Source organism: Lachnellula hyalina (assembly GCF_007821495.1).
Source record: "Lachnellula hyalina strain CBS 185.66 chromosome Unknown contig00042, whole genome shotgun sequence".
Taxonomy (NCBI): Eukaryota; Fungi; Ascomycota; class Leotiomycetes; order Helotiales; family Lachnaceae; genus Lachnellula; species Lachnellula hyalina.
Genome location: NW_022157156.1, coordinates 63,676 through 84,318, shown reverse-complemented (window position 1 = coordinate 84,318; position 20,643 = coordinate 63,676). Strand labels below are relative to the sequence as shown.

General features: G+C 48.3%; 5 protein-coding genes across 5 annotated transcripts; 4 read left to right on the top strand and 1 right to left on the bottom strand.

Moving 5' to 3' along the window:
• Positions 1-1,450: 1,450 nt before the first annotated feature.
• LHYA1_G003774 (uncharacterized protein) lies at positions 1,451-2,698 on the top strand (the record flags this gene model as incomplete). The annotated part of the gene is made up of 1 exon (XM_031148743.1): positions 1,451-2,698. The coding sequence occupies one exon, from the start codon at positions 1,451-1,453 to the stop codon at positions 2,696-2,698; it is 1,248 nt and encodes a 415-aa protein (XP_031006579.1).
• A 1,062-nt stretch (positions 2,699-3,760) lies between these two features.
• palB (Calpain-like protease) lies at positions 3,761-6,494 on the bottom strand (the record flags this gene model as incomplete). The annotated part of the gene is made up of 5 exons (XM_031148742.1): positions 3,761-5,387; positions 5,441-5,754; positions 5,802-6,009; positions 6,058-6,422; positions 6,477-6,494. The coding sequence occupies 5 exons, from the start codon at positions 6,492-6,494 to the stop codon at positions 3,761-3,763; spliced, it is 2,532 nt and encodes an 843-aa protein (XP_031006580.1).
• A 448-nt stretch (positions 6,495-6,942) lies between these two features.
• Positions 6,943-8,257, top strand: ANT1_1 (Peroxisomal adenine nucleotide transporter; the record flags this gene model as incomplete). The annotated part of the gene is made up of 4 exons (XM_031148741.1): positions 6,943-7,148; positions 7,250-7,797; positions 7,848-8,085; positions 8,134-8,257. Coding segments are annotated over 4 exons (1,116 nt in total), but the record flags the coding sequence as incomplete, so codon positions are not given.
• A 697-nt stretch (positions 8,258-8,954) lies between these two features.
• On the top strand, positions 8,955-12,540 carry tpr1 (Tetratricopeptide repeat protein; the record flags this gene model as incomplete). The annotated part of the gene is made up of 2 exons (XM_031148740.1): positions 8,955-11,567; positions 11,617-12,540. 2 exons carry the CDS (start codon positions 8,955-8,957, stop codon positions 12,538-12,540), a joined length of 3,537 nt encoding a protein of 1,178 aa, XP_031006582.1.
• A 5,223-nt stretch (positions 12,541-17,763) lies between these two features.
• On the top strand, positions 17,764-20,274 carry LHYA1_G003770 (uncharacterized protein; the record flags this gene model as incomplete). Its single annotated transcript, XM_031148739.1, has 1 exon — positions 17,764-20,274. The coding sequence occupies one exon, from the start codon at positions 17,764-17,766 to the stop codon at positions 20,272-20,274; it is 2,511 nt and encodes an 836-aa protein (XP_031006583.1).
• Between the last annotated feature and the right edge of the window lie 369 nt (positions 20,275-20,643).

Here is a 20,643-nt window from a genome sequence, read left to right as displayed (position 1 = left end):
TGCTCTGTGCGTTGGAATTACTCGTAACTCGAGTCGTCGTTGAAACATGCATAGCCGTTCCGTTCTGGCCCTTACGCAGGTATTGAGGCTGAAATTGCGATATGGCGTGGTTCATCTGCTTCTTGCACTTGTAAACGGATGAAAACATCATGGTATGCGTTTATAGATATATATGTTGTAGAAGGAGAGGTTGGAAGAGTAACGACGAGATGCCATGACCATGTTAATACCGTACTCTGTAAGTTAAGGTCCCTTGGGGTAAGGTAAGGTAAGGTAAGGTAAGGTAGGGAATGGAATCAACCAAACCACCCCTGTCTAGTGAGGCTGGTGCAGACATTGGCGGGCTCGGAAGGTCAACCACTTGACGGCCAGTCGGCAGGTGTGTGCTACTGTGCTGTCTGCTGTGCTACTACCTATTGGTGCTCTAATACGTTCCAAATTGAGTTGAGTAACTCGAGTTGAGGTTCAGCGGAAGGTAGCGGAGGCCAGCCAGCCAGTATTCGAGTAGCAGTCAGAACTCTGTGCAGTACGGTGCAATGCAGTGCAGTGCTTTGCTTTGCTTTGCTTTGCTTTGCTTTGCTATGCATGGTTGCGCCGTCGCTGCTCTCAGCCGTCTGCAGAAAACAGTATAGGAATAGAAATAATACTGGGCTACTACTGCCTGCGTTGTCAACGTGGAACAAACGAATAATCAGTCCATAGAAGGCGTTCGTTAGATGAAATAGGTCGGTGGTATCCTTCCTCGCTCTTTCCTACCATACCTACCCCATCAACCCATCAACACCACCACTACTAATCCTTCCTTCTGATTCTCTATTCTCTACTCTCTGTTCCCTCGCAAAACATCTCCGCCGCATATCTCACCTATACCGCCAATTCATCTTGCTTCGATTTTCTCTGTCTATATATATTATCAATCTATTATATTTCCGTGGGCGCATCGCACCCCCACCCATACGATTCGACTGACTGTGCCTTGACCATCCTGGTGCGATACTTTAACATAGCCTCCTTCCTTAAAGTTACTACCCTTTGACGGCTCTGCTCGCCCACCTATCAACCAACGTGCGCCCACTATTCTCCTCTCCCCTCCCTGCTCCCCTGTCCTGTCCCTGTCTGACTTGTCTTGTCCCCCGCCTTAAGAACCAGACCTGGCCGCACAGTACCGCACCGTTCGTCCAGCTACCCACGTCCACGCCCAGCACAAGCGGCGCCACCTGGAGGCTCACAGGACAGGATCCACGCTCACGCTTTCTTTTCTACCACTGCACTGCGTCTCTACAGTCGGTATATGTACATGGCAGCCAGTTCTACGGGGTCGCATGGTTACTCTGGCTGATATGCTATGCTGATGTGATTATCCGCCTTGCCTTGCTCTGCCCTGCCTCCGTCCTTGTCTTGTGCAATCTTCCTGTACTCTTGTGCTTCCGATGGCGATTTGGACATAATTATGACTACTGTCGAGAACCAACACGTCCAAGTTCCACCAGCTCCCAACGACGACTACTACCCAGACGATGCTGGATTTCCCACCAGCCCAGGACAACTCGAACCCATGAAAATTAACTTCAGGCCATCGTCGACTCCTCCACTGGCCGTTCCATTACCTCCCGTCAGTCCCGATTCCAGCTCCCCCGGCAGTCCCGATCGCAAGAGCTCCTACAAACCGAAAGTTCGTCCCAGTCTAAGCGATGCTGTATTGATTGATTACATGGGTAGTTTTCGGCATTCTGACACGGCGCGCAAAGCTGGGTATGAGCCTTTAGCCTCGGGGGAAGAGGAGGATATCACAATGGGCGGTGTCGAGATCACCATAGAAAAGGACGACGAGAAGGGAAACATGGAGAAGGATGTGAGAGATGAAGAAGAAGTAGGAGATGAACCGGTAGAAAGAATTGGAGTAGAGCAGTACGATCTCTCCTCCGTGGCAGCAAGAGCTATGAACGTATTGAAGGGCAGCTCCCCACCAACACCCACCCAAGCGATCCCTGCGACGAAGTGCGCCGAGCCAATTTCGGATACGAGAAGTGCAGAAAGAGATATTATGGAAGATGTTAAGCCGACGATACCTTCAATAACAGCTACATTGATGGGTGGGGCTCGGCTGCATCCTTCACCAGACCCAAATGTCAAGCTTGAGATTAAAGCTCCTGGAGAACTCCCACCAATTCGCCACAACTCGCCGCATTCGGTCTCAAATGGGAATGGAGGCCCAATAACTCTTCCGTCAATAACGGATCAACTTGGAGATATCAGTCATATTCCAGAACCTCTTCAGACAAGCAATTCCCCCTTCGCGCAGTCCCCCCCAGGCCCAGGCCGACCTCCACAATTCGCTACTGTTCCAGGCCACGGCTCACCTCCAAAATCACCTAATGAATATCGGAGGGAACTTCCATCACCAGGTCGTAGCGGCTTTTATACTACATTTGGGCATGGTTCAGGGCTTCATCGAAGGCAATCTCAGACAGATGGCCATCAGTACTCGAGCACTGGCGAATATAGTAGTAGTACCAACGAAACTCCTAGTACTGATCCTTCGGGTGCCACGCCTACAATTGATAGGATGAGTATTGATGGCATAACGAATCCGCAAATCGGTGGGTTTCAATGCACTTATCCGGGTTGTATGGCGCAACCATTTCAGACACAGGTGGGCTATACATTGATTGTGTCATCTGAAGGAAGCTTAGACTAATGATAAAATAGTATCTGTTAAATTCGCATGCGAATGTCCATTCATCGAATAGACCACACTATTGCAGTGTGAAAGGTTGCCCAAGGAGTGAAGGTGGCAAGGGCTTTAAAAGAAAGAATGAGATGATCAGGCATGGTCTGGTCCACGATTCTCCCGGCTATGTGTGTCCCTTTTGTCCTGACAGGGAACACAAATACCCCAGACCCGACAACCTCCAAAGGTGCGTAGCTATTGAAATACAGACCCTCCTCCACACCTCTTTGCTGGAAGAAAGCCAGTTTGAGCTTTAGATCTGAGCATAATTCTAACAAAAGTTAGACATGTTAGGGTCCACCATGTAGATAAAGATAAAGACGATGCGCAGTTGAGAGACGTGCTCTCCCAGAGACCGGAAGGACCAAGCCGAGGCCGACGACGGAGAGGAGGAACTACTTCATGACCATTCTCCGAGCTACTTGGGCCCAAGCCTAAATCGCGATTCCTACATTTCGCAAAATCGGCACCCAGTAGCGATGACATGGAGAAGTAGAGCTACATACTCTTAAGATACATATCATATGATATGTCAGGTCAAAGATATCAAATTTGATGGATGTTAGGTGTTTGCTACGGCGTTAGAGTTGGCTGGCTTGGTCTGGTGTTTATCAAGGATGGTGTTTATTTAATTTATGCTCGCGCGCCTGTAGGTTGTGCAATTCATGAGACGAGTCTATGAACAATCGTATCTGGAGTTTGGGGCATTTGGCGCCGGGGCGTAGATTTGGTTCGGTGGTTATACCAGAAGCTGTTTGAGCGGCTTCGCTAGCTTGCAGGGAGAGAGATCTTGTCTCGCATTTAAGTTCGAGAGGGGTGCATATCTTGATTGGCATGATACTGTCGTTATCACCTTCATATGCGGTGAGGCGAGGTATGATTGATGGATGGATGTGATAAAGAGGATATGAAAAGGCGGATCCATCTTATGAATACCTTTGAGCAAATAGCCAGGTAGCTTCTAAATACTATGAATCATAGTTTCTTGACTCCCTAATAATGCATACAGAGTACGGCATTGTCAAGACTTCACTTCACCTCAACCCCCCACAAACCAACGCTAATAGCACTATCACTCAAAACCTCAACCTCAACTTCATCAATCTCATTCCTGCCCCCAAGCCTTTCAATTACAATCCACAATCCACCTGGTGCACTCACACCCGGACTCAAATCCAAATCCGCACTCCGAATTCCCATTGGCGCATCACTAAAATCACCACCGCAACTTTCATCCAAGATCTTCTTATTGGGCCCCTGTCCCCTCTCGATACTAATTTTCAGAAGCGGCCGACTCGTAGCCCCCGACCTCACGACCACCATCAGCTTCGTGAGCCTGCTGACAGTCAGCGGTGCCAACGTCCTATCCACTCCGTTGCGGAACACTAATACTGGCAAGCGCGTCGAGAGTCTTCCTGCTGTCTCAGCTGGGATGGGGAGCACGGTGCACGGGACGGCCGAACCAACACGGAGTGTGAAGGAGGCCGTCTGGCCGGCTGAGAAAGTGGAGCAGACTATTGTGTATTTGCCAGTGGGGACGACGGACTCGGAGGGGTCGGAAGCGAGTGCACAGCCGCGTCGGTAGTCGCCGGAGGACATCACCATGTCTTTTCCCTTTATGCTTGTGACGCGCTGGCCGGACGAGTACACGAGCTTGACGTGTACGGCAAGTTCTGGGTCGCCACTCTCGAGGATGAGGGTTATTGGCGTGGGAGATGGGACTGCGATGGAGAATTGAGGATTTAGGGGGTAGGATGGAGCGGATGCATTGCCGCCGGCTGTGTGGCGCGTCCAGGAGCCGGTGTGTGTGGTGAAGTGAGGGAGGCTATCCAGGGCGGGAGCGACGGTTAGGGGACTGCGGGAGAAAAAGGAAAGTGTGAACGAGTACTTGGGAAGTGGAAGTCCGTGTTGAGCGGGCACGATGGTGTAGGTTTCCGAAGGGGAGACTTCTAGGCGGGCGAGTGTTTGCGGGGAGTCGACGAAGGCGCCACGGTGGACAGCATTGTCGCTGAGATATACTCGCTGGCCAGCAGCGGGGGAGAAGACGTACAGGCTTATGAAGCCTAGAGCATTAGAAGTATCTGAAAGAGTGCTGGATTTGTTCTGTGCTATGTCGTGCTCTGAGGTGGCGAAGTGTCGGCTTAACAGTACCCATACCGTCTCTGCTTTCGTCGAATGGAGAGCATATTGTGGGTTGTGAATAAAGGAGTCCGGAATCTTCATTGTGGGAATCATCCAGGAGAAGTGGTGATCCTGGCGATGTTTGAAGAGCCCGGGGTTCCAGTTCAGGTATAGAGATTCAAAATGCTGTACAACGGCCTCCAGATTCATCCAAAAAGTGCCAGGCTTCGTTGTGTTATTGTTTGGAAGTGCTTCTCTAAGGTCCTGTGTCCAGGTTTGAGTTGATAGTTCTTCTTCCGCAACTAATACTCTTCCTTTCCATACCATCCCATCGCACCAGGGGTTTTTGACCAAGAGTAAATGTTGCGAACCAACTTCCTTCATGTCAAGGACTGCATAATCATGTTCGCCAGCTAAGCCAAGCTCCTTCTCTTCCTTACGACTCAGTGTGCCAGTGCCCAATGTGATCATAACATCGCCGTATCCAAAGGAGTTGAGGATCCGCTGCCAGAGCAGTTCAGGTTGCAATTCATCGCTATGACAATCGTCAGTATGCTGGGTGACAAAGGTGATAGTTTTGGAGCCTACCTCTGAAGAAACACTTGCTCTGGGATCCACCCTGTCATGACCCATAGATCTGTACCAGAATTCGAGCCTGGAAAGTCATATCCACCTCGCACCTTCAAGTATGCCTTTTCTATCAAAGCTGGCCAGAGCAATTTTGGATTATTACGGTCGATTACGTGAAGACTCCGTGAGGTATTGGATGCCGGGAGTCTATCATCTATTGTGACTTTCCTGAAGCAGCCATTGAAGTGAAGACGAAAGATATATTTTCCGTTCTTCGATACTCGAGGCCTCGAATTTTGCTGATCAAAGGGGTACATCATTGTGGGAAGCAGCTTGAGATGATTTAGCATTATTACAATCCCCAATTGAGCTGACTTACCTGTCCACGACCCTTTCTAAAGCGTGCAGTACCAGCACAGAGACTGGCTACAACGGAACAGTCTGTGGTAATGTCTTGGACCAAATCCATCTCATCGATAGAAATAGTGATGTCCTCATTAGTGAGGATGCCAAGACTTTCATGGGGTCTTTTCCATCCCGCAAAGATCGCCTTTTGGGCATCCGATAACTTCAAGTCTGCCGATTCACTATGAGATATTAGAAATGATCTTAGAACGGTTATGAGGAAAATATACGTATAAAATGATGTCTCATCAGGGTTATCAAAGAGCGAATTGTCCGGATCATTTGTCCAAGGTGGAAATTTGAAGCCATGTAACTTGGAACCCTCGAGAAGTATAACTTCCTCTCGTCTAGAAATTTGTCTCCTGGACAGAGGTGCTTTCAAGAGGACGTCCTTGCTTACAGAAGGAGTCCATTGTGCTGCTTGTTTGATATCTTCTGCTTTTGAAAGGAGCTGTTTGAACTTGCCACGGAATCTTGTCCGTTCCGTATCACTACTGGCCAGTTTGGTGATTTTCATGTACAGCTCTGCAGCATGAATAGCATTCTTTAAGGCCTCCTCTTTAGTGAGCGACTTGTCGACCTTGAATTCGGCCGCCTATTGACTCGTGAGTACAAAGGCTTGACTTGGGCCGGAAACAGTGGAATGTACCTGAGCATCAGCTTCCATGCTGAGGACTGTCTCTTTAGGTCGACATAGATAGAGAGAGAGAAATCTCCCGGCAACGTAAATACAAAATACAGTAAGGCATCAGATTCGGTCGTATGTAGATATTAAACCTGGACCAGTGGATGAAACTGGAACATTAGGTGGGGCGGGGTGGAGGCGGAGCGGGACACAAAGAAGACTAGCCTTCTCTACGGATAATCAGCGGCTTCCCCAGCTTTTTTGGAACCTCGGTCGTTCGGTCCGCTCTTCACCCAGACTTACAGTACGGAGTAGGTCCCTCGGATGCGATATGATTGTTTATATAATTTTGTTACTTAAAATTGCATTGCATACCTAGGTAGTCGAAGATTCATTTTTCAACCAATTCTTTCTTCTTTGAAAACTGCCCAGATTTTTGCAGGCTTCCTTCTCACTCTAGCTCTATCTCAAGTTTCACTTCCTCGCAGCCGTGGGTTCTTTAGCCTCGGCTTCTCTCGCTGTCGATATCAAGCTCACAAACGCCGATTCCTCTCAGGCTGTTGTCGACCATCTTACTTCAACAATCACCGTAATGGCGGCACAAACAAAAGATGCTTTGCTTCCCCCCTGGGGTGGAGCAGTTGCTGGGGCCACTGGGGCAGTCATTGCCAATGCTTTGGTGTATCCTTTAGACATGTGAGCCCATCCTCTTCTCCGGGACGTAGCCCTTACCGGGCGCATTCTCTCACTAAACACTTCCCCGAGAACTTCTGCTGATACGGCTGTTGCTATTTCAGAGTCAAGACCCGGCTTCAGGTACAAGTCAAGCAAAAAGTAACAGATCCGGTTGATGCTGATCTACCACCCCACTACACCTCGACCTGGGACGCAATTACCAAAATTGTTGACGATGACGGAATATCTGGTCTTTATTCTGGCATCAATGGTGCCTTGATTGGTGTTGCTTCAACGAATTTCGCATACTTTTACTGGTATTCTGTTGTTCGGTCGCTTTATATCAAGTCCCAGACATTACCAACGCCCCCCGGTACGGCTGTAGAGTTATCACTGGGTGCTGTTTCAGGAGCTGTGGCCCAGCTTTTCACCATTCCAGTCGCCGTGGTCACTACTCGTCAGCAAACGCAAGGAAAGAGCGATAAGAAAGGAATGGTAGACACAGCCAAGGAAGTGATCAACAGTGAAGATGGGTGGACTGGGCTCTGGAGAGGCCTCAAGGCTAGCTTGGTCTTGGTTGTCAATCCTGCTATAACATACGGCGCGTATCAAAGGCTAAGAGAAGTTATCTTTCCCGGAAAGTTGAATCTTAGACCGTGGGAAGCATTCTGTACGTCTTTCGTTCAATTTCTCATTGCAAGCCACTAATGTTATATGTAGTGCTTGGAGCGATGTCAAAATCTTTGGCTACAATTGCAACTCAACCACTCATTGTTGCCAAGGTGGGCCTACAATCAAGACCTCCTCCATCCCGTGCAGGGAAGCCATTCAAAAGCTTCATCGAAGTGATGCGGTTTATTGTCCAGCATGAGGGTCTACTGGGCCTTTTCAAAGGTATTGGACCACAGATTTCAAAGGGACTGCTCGTTCAAGGGCTTCTGATGATGACAAAAGAACGGTATGCATTGTTTCGTTCGTTTCACTCGTATATGCTAACTTGAAATAGTATGGAGCTACTTTTCATCGTTTTCTTCCGTTACCTGCGAAAGCTGAGGTCCGAACAACTCCAGAAAGCTGCGGATCTTGCGACTTCAAAGGCTAAGCAAGCCTTGCCTTTGATTACGAAGTAGGTGATATAATTCTAGAGTCAATTTCGTCATTCAGAAAAGACATGATTAGGGAGACCTGGTTGATACTGGCATGGAGTTTACGCGTGTTTGTGACTATACGATTACAATTTATGAGACTATGTAAAAATCATCTGTTGAACCTACACCTATATATACGTAGGGCTCCACCCCCTTGCCCCTGTCGCAAGATATGGAGAAGTGACATGGGAAAGAAATGTCTTATAACCAGCAGGTTAGATCGTCATAGTGTTAAAAGATTATTTGAAGACGATAGTATTGCTTCATTTGATTTTGACGGTCCTCCTATGTTGTGGTTCGACGTCTGAGTAGAAGAGAAATCCTTTAAGAGTATTATTTACTTATTAGTGTTGGTGTTGTGTCGGACGAATTGATCCTAGCTTCGTTAGCGTAAAATTGTTCGCGCGCGAGTCCTGTCAACTTGAACAAGTTCAAGCAATTCAAAAACTTGTAACCTCTACTCGCCCAGAACCTCGGGCAACTTCCTAACTACTCTTTACATATCTTTCAGGTACTCACCGTATGACCAGATGTTCAGCAGGTTCTGACTGGCTTCCAAGCTCGCCTGAAAGCTTTTGCGATTCCGCGCGCTGTTCACGTCTTCTACACCCGCATATGAACCTCGTCTCTGCCACTCCCTTTTCTCCATTCACCATTCGAGATTCGACTTCACTTCAAAATGGCTGCTATTAGCAATGGAAATGCCAACGGGGGAACAAATGGATACGGTGCAGGTGTCTCCCCAGGTCATCAAATGGTCAGCATGCGCTTCTCCGACATACCTTCCGCCATCGACATTCCAGTTCAAGGCGAAGGTGACGACGAAGCTGTAGAGGTTGATCTTGAGGATCTTTTGGACGATCCTACCGAATTATGTACACTGCTGGAGAATGAGGGCGCGGCGCGGACATATTGGATGACAGTCTCCCTTGCGTATGCGAAGCAGAAGAAGGTCGACCATGCTATCGAAATGCTCATCAAGGGAGGACAGGCAATGAAAGGTGGTCCAAAAGAGAGGCTTAGTATGTTGACTTGTCTTTGCTGGATGTATCTGTGGAAAAGCAGAGAAGCACCTCGAGTTGCTCCAGAAGGCGCTCTGGTCTCGGAAGCAAAAACGAAAGAGTACTACCTGCAAATCTCGACTTCGACACTGAACGAGGCGCTCCGAATAAACCCAGCATTCCCCCCTTTGTACCTCGCTCGTGGAGTTCTTCAACTATTGAAGGCCTCCCTCCAACCGCCTTCGAAATCTGCGAATCCTGGCGCAATTGATCCAGAGAAAGGAGACATTTTACGAGCCTCTTTGAAGTCCTTCGAAGATGCGATTCGAGTCTCTGCGGGCAGAAACATGATGGCGGTGTTGGGCAAATCTAGAGCGCAGTACTCTCTGGGGAAATATGCAGACGCCTTGGAGGGTTATCAGGAGGCTTTGCATAAGATGCCTGACCTGATTGATCCAGATCCACGGATAGGAATCGGTTGTTGTTTCTGGCAGCTGGGGTTTAAGGAAGATGCGAAAACAGCCTGGGAACGAGCTTTGGAGATCAACCCTGACTCAAAGATTGCAAACATCCTTCTTGGTCTTTTTTATCTCGATGCGAGTTCACATGTTCCCACAAATGGGCCCGAATTCATTCGACTCTACAAAAAGGCAATGACGGAATACACACAAAAAGCTTTCAAGGCTGACAAGGACCTTCCGTTAACATGTGCGACATTTGCTGGCTACTTTTTGTCCCGAAAGTCCTTGACAAATGTGGATACTCTGGCGCATAAGGCAATTCAGTATACAGACGTAAATGCAATTGCCAGTGATGGTTGGTACTTGTTAGCTCGAAAAGAGCACTACAAAGACGACTACGAGCGAGCAACTGATTATTATCGCCGAGCGGACGAAGCCAGAGGTGGTGCTGAGCGTGGTTTTCTACCTGCCAAGTTTGGTGCAGCGCAACTTGCAGTCCTAAAGAGTGATTTTGGAGAAGCAAAGTTGAGACTTGAGAAAATCATTCAGCAGTCTAAGAATGTCGAAGCTATGATTCTCTTAGGTACTCTCTACGCCGAAGAGGTGTTTACAACTCAGCAGAGTGGCGTCAAGGAGGATAAGTCGACAGAATTCAAGAAGGCTGTCGGTTATCTTGAAAATGTTCGGACGGCCTGGAAGGATCCTAAGAAGAACCTCATTCCAGATGTTTCCGTGTTGCTCAATCTTGCACGACTCTACGAGACCGACCAGCCCGAAAAGAGCCTGCAATGTCTCCAACAAGTGGAGCAACTTGAGTTTGATCAAATTCCCGATGATCAGAAACCAGAAGATCCTGAGGAGGAAGCTGCTTTCAAAACATCTATTCGAACAAGCCTTCCACCCCAACTGTTAAATAACATGGGGTGTTTCTACTACCAAGCTGAGAAGTATGACCTGGCCCGAGAAATGTTCCAGGTTGCCTTGAATGCCTGCGTCAAGATCAAAGACAAGCAGGATGACTCTGACGGTGACGCGCTTGTCACTACCATCAGCTATAATCTTGGGCGAACTTATGAGGCCAGTGGCTTACTCGACGAAGCCAGCACGGTATATAATGGGCTTCTCGACCGCCACAACGACTACACAGATGCAAGAACGAGACAGGCTTATATTGCCTTACGCCAGAATCCAACAGAAGACGGACCCAAGGCCATTTCCAAGCTTTACCAAGATTCATCTGCTGATCTCGAAGTACGCGCCTTGTACGGTTGGTATCTGGGACGAATCCATTCTCGAAGGGGCCGCGGCAATATTGCGGAAGATCCAGAGTTACGCCATTACAAACACACTCTTCAAAACTATGAGAAGCATGACCGATATGCTTTGATTGGAATGGGAAATTTGTATCTCATGACGGCTCGTGAGATGCATCGAGAGACCGATCAAGAAAAACAGAAGCGCAGTGCCATGTATGTCAAGGCGGTTGAATTCTTTGATAAAGCTTTACAGCTTGACCCAAAGAACGCATACGCAGCTCAAGGCATTGCTATTGCTCTTGTTGAGGACAAGAAGGACTTCAAGACCGCTCTGTCGATATTCGTCAAAGTTCGGGACACAGTTAAAGATCCAAGTGTATTCGTCAATCTAGGGCACATATTCGCCGAGTTGCGGCAGTTTAGCAAAGCCATTGAGCACTATGAGGCGGCGTTGTCAAAGGACCGGTCTCACGATGCTCAGATCTTGGCTTGCTTGGGGCGGACATGGTTGGCCAAGGGAAAGACAGAGAAGAGTTTATCGGCATTCAAGAGTGCTCTTGACTACTCTCAGAAGGTTTGTCGCACATTTATTACATCTTGATGCATCAGCTAATCTTTTACAGGCCCTCCAAATTGCACCCGAGCAAGTTCACTTCAAATTTAACGTCGCTTTCGTACAGATCCAGCTAGCTACCACTGTCTACAATATGCCCGAAGTTCAGCGTACACTCACCGAGGTACAAGCTGCCGCTGCGGGTCTTGAGGAAGCCATAGAGTCTCTAGAAGCCATTGCTCAACACCCCCAGACACCCTATCCTAAGCATGACATCGAGCAACGTGCGAACATGGCTCGAAATACAATGCGTCGGCAATTAGAGCGTTCAATTCAGGCCCAGAGGGAGTATGAAGAGAAAAATGCCGAGAAGCTGCAGCTGGCCAAGCAGAAACGAGAGGAAGAGCTCAGGAAGCGAGAAGAGATCAAAAAAGCTGCAGAAGATGCCGAGCATGAGAGGAAGAAGAAGATTGCTGAAGAGCGACAGAAGATCATAGAGAGAGATCGTGAGCTTGCGGAGGCTAGAGCTGAAGAGGAGAAGCAAAGGGAGCAAGCTGAGATGACCACGGATAGTGAGACTGGGGACAAGGTGTCCAAGAAGTCCAAATCCAAGAAGCGTGGTGCCGGAGGCAAGCGAAGAAAGAAGAACGAAGATGGCATCTCTGATGATGAAGATAGAGGGAGTGAGGAGGAGAAGCCCAAGAAGAAGAGAAAGCTTCAAAAGAAGACTCCTCCAGAGAAGCCAAGCAAGTACAAGAGTAGCGAGATCGTCGTGGACAGTGACGACGACGACGGTGCTGCAGAAGCCGCTAGGGAGATGCAGGACGATGTCGCTGAAGGCGAAGATGCTATGGATGTTGATGAGGAAGCTGCACCTGCGCCTGTCCGGAAGAATCGACGAGTAATCGACTCGGACGAGGAGGATGAAGCTGAGGACGAAGCTCCTCCTCCGAAAGAAGATTCCCCTGCTACCGCGAATGGCGATAGTGAATGATTTGTATTAAAATAGTCTTGTAATAAAAAGTTACACCTGGATCCCCTTTTCTGATCTAGCCATATCTCTTTTTGTTCTAAAAGGAGGATTAACGATACATTAAGTTGCAGATTCACTCCGGTTCTAGGCCTAACTTTGGGGGTTTTATCAAGAATCCACTGATAAAATGTTCTAATTTTTATATCATGTTGAATCTGAAGTGTTTGGTTCCAGAAATAGACATCTCAAATTCATGCATCGAGTACTGTACGGCGTATCAATAGCTGATTTACCTATTTTATCACGTCAATCTCGGTGATGCAGAGGATGTGATATTTGGATCGACGACATTTATATCCAAAGAACACATCACTCTACGCGCGCGGTGAAGGGTCAAGTATTCGCTACACATCTTGACTTCTTTCAGACCAAGACGCTGCTGATATGTATGTACCTATGCGGGACGGAAGTGGCTTTTAAGGATCTAGCTTGCAGCGTGGGGGCAGAAAAGGATCGTCTGTGTTTAGCTTGTTATATATTTGACAGCTATCATATGCAGGTACCATTTTCTATTTTAGCTTCTTATGATGCGAGGTAGTAATAATGGGATCCTATGTCTGCTATTTGTAACTCCCGGGCCCGGTCCGGATTTCGGGTTCTTCTCGGGTAGAATTTCATCAGGCGAGAAGAAAGTGAGCTAGGTAGAGACGAAACATTTTCTCTGCTCGGTACCAGCATCTAAAGTTGGATGTTGATTGATGAACATGAGAACTTGAGACAAACTCGACTTTCCCAAAGTGGCAGATAAGAAAATAAGACCATTATTTAGGTTTGTGAATGGCCTCACTTTGTGGTCTTGTTTAGACCGATCCTTCAATTTCCGGCGTGCTAATCCCTACGGAGTAGCTACTTGGCAACACTGCACTTTTCCACCAGGAGTTTCAAAGCGGGCTTTGCACTATTCGCAGACAGGCGGGTAGGCACGCACGCAGAGTCGCAGGCAGGCCCATTATTGAAAAACTTACGAGGCTTTGTGCTGCAGTGTGCAGTAGGTAAGTTTTTGGGCACGCTTCGTGGGAAAAAGTAGTACGAGTGAGTAGTAGCGCGAAACCCAAGAGGGACGTTAGACTTGTCGCGTTGGCATTCTGACCAATGGGCCGTGGGCATGGTTTAGACTTTCTGAAGCATGGGGCTTACGGACTAAAGAGATCTCCTCTTCTGAATAGTTGCAGATCTCGCCTTGTGTCTGTGCAAGACCTAAAGGGGAAGAGACCGGGTGATCTATCACAAAATGGCTCTTTTAGGGACTTTTCGTTGGCTGTTTTGAGGAGGTGGGGAAAGGTGACGATGCAGTTGGATCCGACTCCGTCAGGACTCTCGAAGGAAGTAAGGTACTGTATGTAGGTACAAACGGGGTTGATTATTAGAACGAACGGTACTTCGTTGTGGGGTTTGCGAACTTGTGATAAGAGGGAAGGACAACAGTACAGTAGTGTGCTGTAAGAATTTACGTAGAGAATAATCGATAAGAAGTACCGAAAGCTTCAAAAGTAATGAGGAGAAGAAATAGGATCTAAGAAATACTCTGTTGGTGAGGGTGGAGATGTCTTAGCATCTTATATGCGGGGACTTGGTGTTGTTTTCATGGGATGAGTTTGGTCACAGGACCAGGGGGAGAAGCGTTGCGGCAATTCGACTTCTATTGAGTCTTGACTCGTACGACCCTTGAGACTCTTCGAGACTTCTGCGAGTACGAAAAAGTATATCGGCATCTACTGTATAGAAAGTCAAAATAAGATATGCATAGAATCATTCAGAAGAAAATCACATCCGTGCGAGAAGTAACGACTGTGCGCACCAGTGTGTACCCAGCCAGTTGGCGATCTTGGCGATGTCATTGCAGGCAATCTAATATTCTTCTTTTGAGTTCAAAAATGTAAAGGTGGACGAACGGTAAATAACAATAAGGGATGGAGAGCAGCATCTCTTCCCGTTATTCGGGACAAGGCATAAAGGTCGATTTCAGGGGTCAGTATCCACCATCCATCGCTTACAAGCTACGGAGTACGGAGGTATGCGATGCGAGGCTGGGAACGCGTTATTATTATTAAAGTGCTCAAAAGTAAGTCTGCATCCGGCCATTTCAGGGTCTGTATTGCTCGTTATGAGTAGTCCACTCCACACCACAAGTCTCAAGTGGGGAAGCGACGACGAGGTTCCTCTTTTACGGTACGGAGTACTGTACTCTAGCCTGGCAATCTCTTCACCTCTTCCGGCAATTGAAAACAGCGAGAGTGTCAGATGGAAGGAAGCTATTGCCGTCAGCCTTCACTTGCACCAGGAGTCAAGCACAAAGGTCGTGTTGATACTGTACCGATAGTATTGATATCAAGCCATAACAGAATATATACCTTTTACGTATAGGCGGTGTACTTGTGAGCCCTTATTCCCAGCAAAAGACCATCCCATCCTATAACTCTGGCTTGGGACTGACAGGTTCACCTGCAAGTTGATCCTGTTCGGAGCGGACCGCAGAAACAACAAACATCCCCGTCCCGTGCCAACATCCAATGAAAGGGCCCAAGGCGCGCAAGAAGCCGAGAAGTCTCGCGTCAAGTTCGTGATTTGTTTTTGGTACTGGCTGGTATTTCCGCCTCCTGGAGAACGGGCATAAAGGCCTCTGCATATGAATACTCCTCCACGATCTTCACTTACATGTACGGACTGTACGCATACCCTGAATAATGGGTGAAAGGAAGCACGCCCCTGGCATTGCATGAGCTAGATCTTTCATGGCCTTTTCGTAGAGTCGTAATGCATCTAAAGTGGGCCAGGGGAGGACGGCGAGGACTCGCACCTCAACTCCACTATCGAGCTCCATTCACAGCATCAATTTCCCCTTTTGAGGTGAGATTTTGGGAAGGAAAAAATGTGTCGTGCCTTTTGACTTCTGCATGAGCCTAAGATATTACATTGTACCAACAAGATAGCTGCCAATAGGAACTAAGTTTTTCCACAGTATTACTGGACAAGGTAGGTCGGCAGGTACTGTACAGAGATCGTACTATAAGACGGTGTGAGATAGTGAGGCAGCTCCTCCCTCTCTGCCACCACCGCAGCGTACTGTACTGCAATCGTCTTTTCAGCCTTGGGAGCGAATCTTGGGAACGGACGTTCCACCATTATGGCGAGAGGACAGGATGTACCTGGTTCCCAAGGTTTAACCGTTGTCCGTAGGCCGCGTTGAGTGAGACCCCTACCCCAGAAATCCATCGCGGCTACGGCAGGAGTACCGGCGAAAACCAGGCCCAAGTGGCTGGGTCGTCGTAATTCTACACTTTCGGTCTGTTTAGTCCAAGGAGACAACTTTTCATATATTATTCAAACGTAGGCTTAAACAAGCAAATAGAACTATTAATATCTGTAAAGTCATGACTACTAGTGCTCCTTATGCCAAGCTACTTAATTCTACGCGAGTTCTGCGCCTCTTCCGCACCTTTCCACTTCGCTCTTTGGTGCAGAATTAGGCCTTTTTAGACGGAAATACTTCACCAGCGCTCCATCTACGTAAGTGCAATCGTCCGATGAAGAGGTACCTAGGTACGGAAGAACCGATGCTACAGGTTAGAGAAGAGATGTACCGGTACATGCTGTGTTCAATAGACGTACAACAGCTCGGTCAAAACGGGTTGGGATTCAGCCTCTATCCAGATTCCAGAGCTGTTGGTTTTCGTGGACGGACGGCTACGTGCACCTCTTCCCCGGCAAACCCCTGTTCTATGCTCAACCCGCCATTGTTCACACGTTCCGGGCATGTGCTTGAGTTGAGTTGTACTGACAATGGTAGGGTAGGCACCGTACCGTGTGTGCACACTGCACACTGCACTGTGTATCCTCGTCGGGAGGGATCTGGACATGGGATGTCGTTGCGGCGCGTCCAAGTCAACGGCGATCTACATATCTACCTACTCCGTACGCATCTTATTTACATACACATACAGTAAGGCCAGCATCGTTAGCTTCCACGAGAAACAGGGGGTCTGTTGAGCGAATCAACGCGCCTCTCTTGCGGGATTACTGCGAATTGGCCAATCAAGAAGAGGCAATCTCGAGGCCATTTGGCCTTTCTTTGTAATTATTACAGTATCACGGAGTACCCTAGCTCCCTACATGGTATGGTAAATTATGCACGAGGTACGCTGAAGGAACATCTGAAGGGGAAGGCATATCGTTTATCAACAGGGCCCCCTGGAGGTCGATTAACCCCCCAAGCATTCGGAGCCCATGCTGGTCGGTGCTGGGGTCTAATTATCGGATTGGGTCCTTTCCCTTCCACCTCCACTCAAAAAAGAGTCGTCTGCGTCTTTATCACCAAGCCCATGCCTCTCCTGTAAATATCTTCAATTCATTATTCATCACCGACGAACCTTCTCTCCTCCTCTCCTCCTCTCCCAAACCCTCCACCAAGGGAGCGAGCAGTGCCTGCTGCCATCTTTGCTCCTATATATTTTGTGGCGGCCAGCGAGGCGAATACGGGTCTCAGTTCCTACTTCTGTCGTTGCATGAACGAAGGCTTATTACGCTATATGCATCGTCTTCACTGCAGCTTCCAACAAGGAAATAGCTCAAGCCAACCCAGCCTTATCACCAACCAACACTAGAAACTCACCCAAGATATTCACCAGTACTTGGGTGAAAGCCAACCAGAAGGTACTTCATGCACAATATATTGAAGTCAACAGCTTCGAACTTCCAGAGTACGTAACCTTTATCAAGAGCTTCTTAGATTCCTACCTATAGTAGAGTATGCGCAGTAGGAAGGAGGTCCCAATTGGGACACGCGACGCGAGTGAACCTTGGCCTATATATTAATATCACGGAGAAAATAACTTTACTACACGTCTCTTGAGCACAATTGGCACAAACTAATTTGACTTTCTAGCCACCAAACGCCCTCGAAAGGAAATTCGAAGAAGCGATTGACCGAAGCCATACTGTCCCGACAGCCGATTTTCAGTGTCAATACAAATTCAGTTCTCGTGCCTGCTGCGTTCAACACTACAATAAATAACCCTTTCTATTTGTGAACTCGCTTGGGACAATTCATCCATGGTTTCCCAGGGGTGTTATAGTATACCCAAGTCTGGCTACCCTGTTGCGCCGCGTTTATAGTTGGCCAAACCCTCCCCCACTGCTGTACTCGTCTTCAACTTTATACTCAAGTTCGGGACTTGCAATTTCAAGATGTTCAGTTTGAACAGTTCTGGGAGGGCGGCCGCCGCTCCTACCATGTATTCTGTTAATACCACCAAAAGTCATACAAAGAATGATTCTTCAGTTGGTTCCTCTGCAGACTCCCTCGAGCCAGCTATCGATGGCCCGCCTTCGCCCGAACGTATACGTGCCTATACCGAACAGATGAAAAGGAGTTCGATTTTTGGGAACAATTCGAGGACCAATACATTATCTTCTGGGGCGTCGTCCTTCCGCTCACGCGAGTCTGCCTACGCCTCGACCGAGAATTTGTCTCGAAAATCATCTGTAAGGTCAAATACCAGCGGTATGCCATCGCCACGCGAAAGACCTGAGAGCCTCCAAAAGCTTGGCTCTCTATTCTCAAGGAGTGGAAGGAAGTCGAGACGGGATAACTCTTTGGGAAACTTGGCGTCGCCTTTTATTTTTCCAGAAGGAATCTCCGAAGAAGAGTCCGCTGCGGAGCATTACCATGGGACAGGACACGGTTCCCGTCACGGCGCGCTGCATAATTCCCCTCCGCGCACCCAAGAAGGACGAAGGTGGCCATCTATCTCTGAGCCATTCAACTTCCAACATGTTACCCATACTCGCCAAGACCATTTACCTGATTTAGCACGATCCAGCCGTATGGAACTAGTTTCGGAGTTCTCTGCTATTCGCGCATCTCAAACCCCCGCGCACGGGGAACTGAAAGAGATCAAAGTCCAGGACCTACACTTCAACAATTTTTCCTCTGAAGCTCTCAGCACCCCTCTTGAGAAAACCCCCAACACTTCTCCCCAGGGTCGACGGCAACGAGCTGTACTTCGCAAGTCTTTGAGCCCCCCTCAGCGTCCAGTTCCTCTTGCAAAGTCTCATGACAACTTGAGAGTAGCTCCCCCCCGCCCACCACGTTCACCTTTATCGCCTACCTGCCCAATAGCGCTGCCTCCGAGAACCTCATCTCGGACGGCTTCAGTTCTTTTTGATACATTTGACCCTGTATATAATACAAGTATTGAGCGTCCACGAACTGCCGGAGCATTTCAAAGACCTGCACCCTTTGATCACCCACTCATATTTGAGCAACAAGAGCATGTACCAAATCATGAAACATTACATGCCTTGACTCCCCCTGGAGATGATGCCTGGCCTCTGACAGCACCTTTGGCGGGAAAGTGTGCAATGGAGCTTACCGACGTGAAAGAGGAAGAGGAAGAAACTATGAAAGCGTCAAGAGCCAGTTCAGAATTGAGAGCGTCCCGATCAGTTCCATCGCTTCAGTCCAATACTTATGAACAAGTACAAGATATTCGAGCGTCCACGGTCCTGCTTCCCGGGCTCTCTAGTCGCGCCTCTGCTCTACGAAGATCTCCTTTGTCACCTGGCTTCCGTTTCGACCAAGACTGGGAAAAAGACATTGACTATTGCTACGAGAATGAGATAGAAGCGGATTGTGATTACCAATGGGTTGAGGAGCAGAATGTCACAGTGGATGCTCCATCCCTCACCCCTCAACCGCAGATGGATCTACACCTCGAAGATGATAATCGTCCCACCTACCATGGACGCTTCCGCCCGAGCCTCATCGTACCATCTGCCTACGAGGTACCTGAACTGTCCCCCATGTCAAATATATCAGCAGTCTCTTCCGACCTGCGTTCCCCTGCGGCCTTCCTACAGCCAAATCCTATCCGATCGTCTTATGCATCCTCTTTCAAGGAGTCTCATGGTTTCAATTTGTCGCCGTCACTTTTGATCCCTACCGATTTTCGTTCACAAATGGAGCAGGATAGCTTGTACGGTGACCAATATGGTACCAATCACTCTACATCGGCGGCAGTCTTTGGGCAGCAGGAGCCCTACTGTCATTATATACCACCATCGGATGAGACATCGTCCAGTATTGTCTCGTACCGCTCGTCAAACTTCTCTCGTGGTTCAGCCCGCAGCTCTTCTAGCACTCGCCTTTCAGCGACCAATTCAAGAAACAGCAAAGATTCGGCGATGTTCTTGAGTCAGACCTCAATTAACGAAACCCACCGCAGTATAGGATCTGCATCGTCGCTCCCGGATCTCGTCCCCTCTGCAGTATGGAGGCTTGAAAAAAAGCCAGATACCGGAGATCTTGGTAATGATACCGCAGCACCAAACCAAGGTGAGGATTTAGTGGTACAAGTTTCAGACTTCGTTCCTACGCCGCATCGCCGCTATAAATCTCTTGCTCCAGAAGCACGCGTTGCAGAGAGTATCGGCCAATTTTCACCCCAGATCCCTCTAGCAGCTCGGTCAGAACTTGTTGACGAAAACTCTACTCTCAGCCCAGTTGCAGAATCTTTCATCGATACAACTAAGCAAGGGAAGACCCATGGGCAAGTTCATGGAAGGAAAAGTTCGGCTCCGGTGGTCAGTCACTCGGCGCGAGAAAAGGGCAGAGCAAGAGCATCGACGTTAACTCTTGCGGGATCTACGCCGGGTGGGAAAAAGAAGGCCGGGTACATGCTATTCCCTCAAGTTTAAGGTCTTGGAAATATAAGAATTTCACATTCGCGAAAGGTGCGAGTAGATATTCTACAACAGATGATAGAGCATCTGTATTTCATGAATCATCACGATACTACGTATTTCTTTTGTTTGGGTTGTAGATGGATTTTTGGTGGCTTGAGCAGCTGGCACGCTTGCAGGAAAAGAAAGACGGCGCTGTACTACTATTCTTGCTCTCGTTTGTATATTTCTGTGGGGCATACTTCTGGTGTTGCATAAATGGGTTCTTGGATGGAAAAAGGGTTTGGTTATAGACTCGGCATGGTGGTGCATTTGGCGGACACTGTATTGGATGAAAAGGTGCTAGGGATGAGGGATGAGGCATAACGAATTAGGTGCGACAGG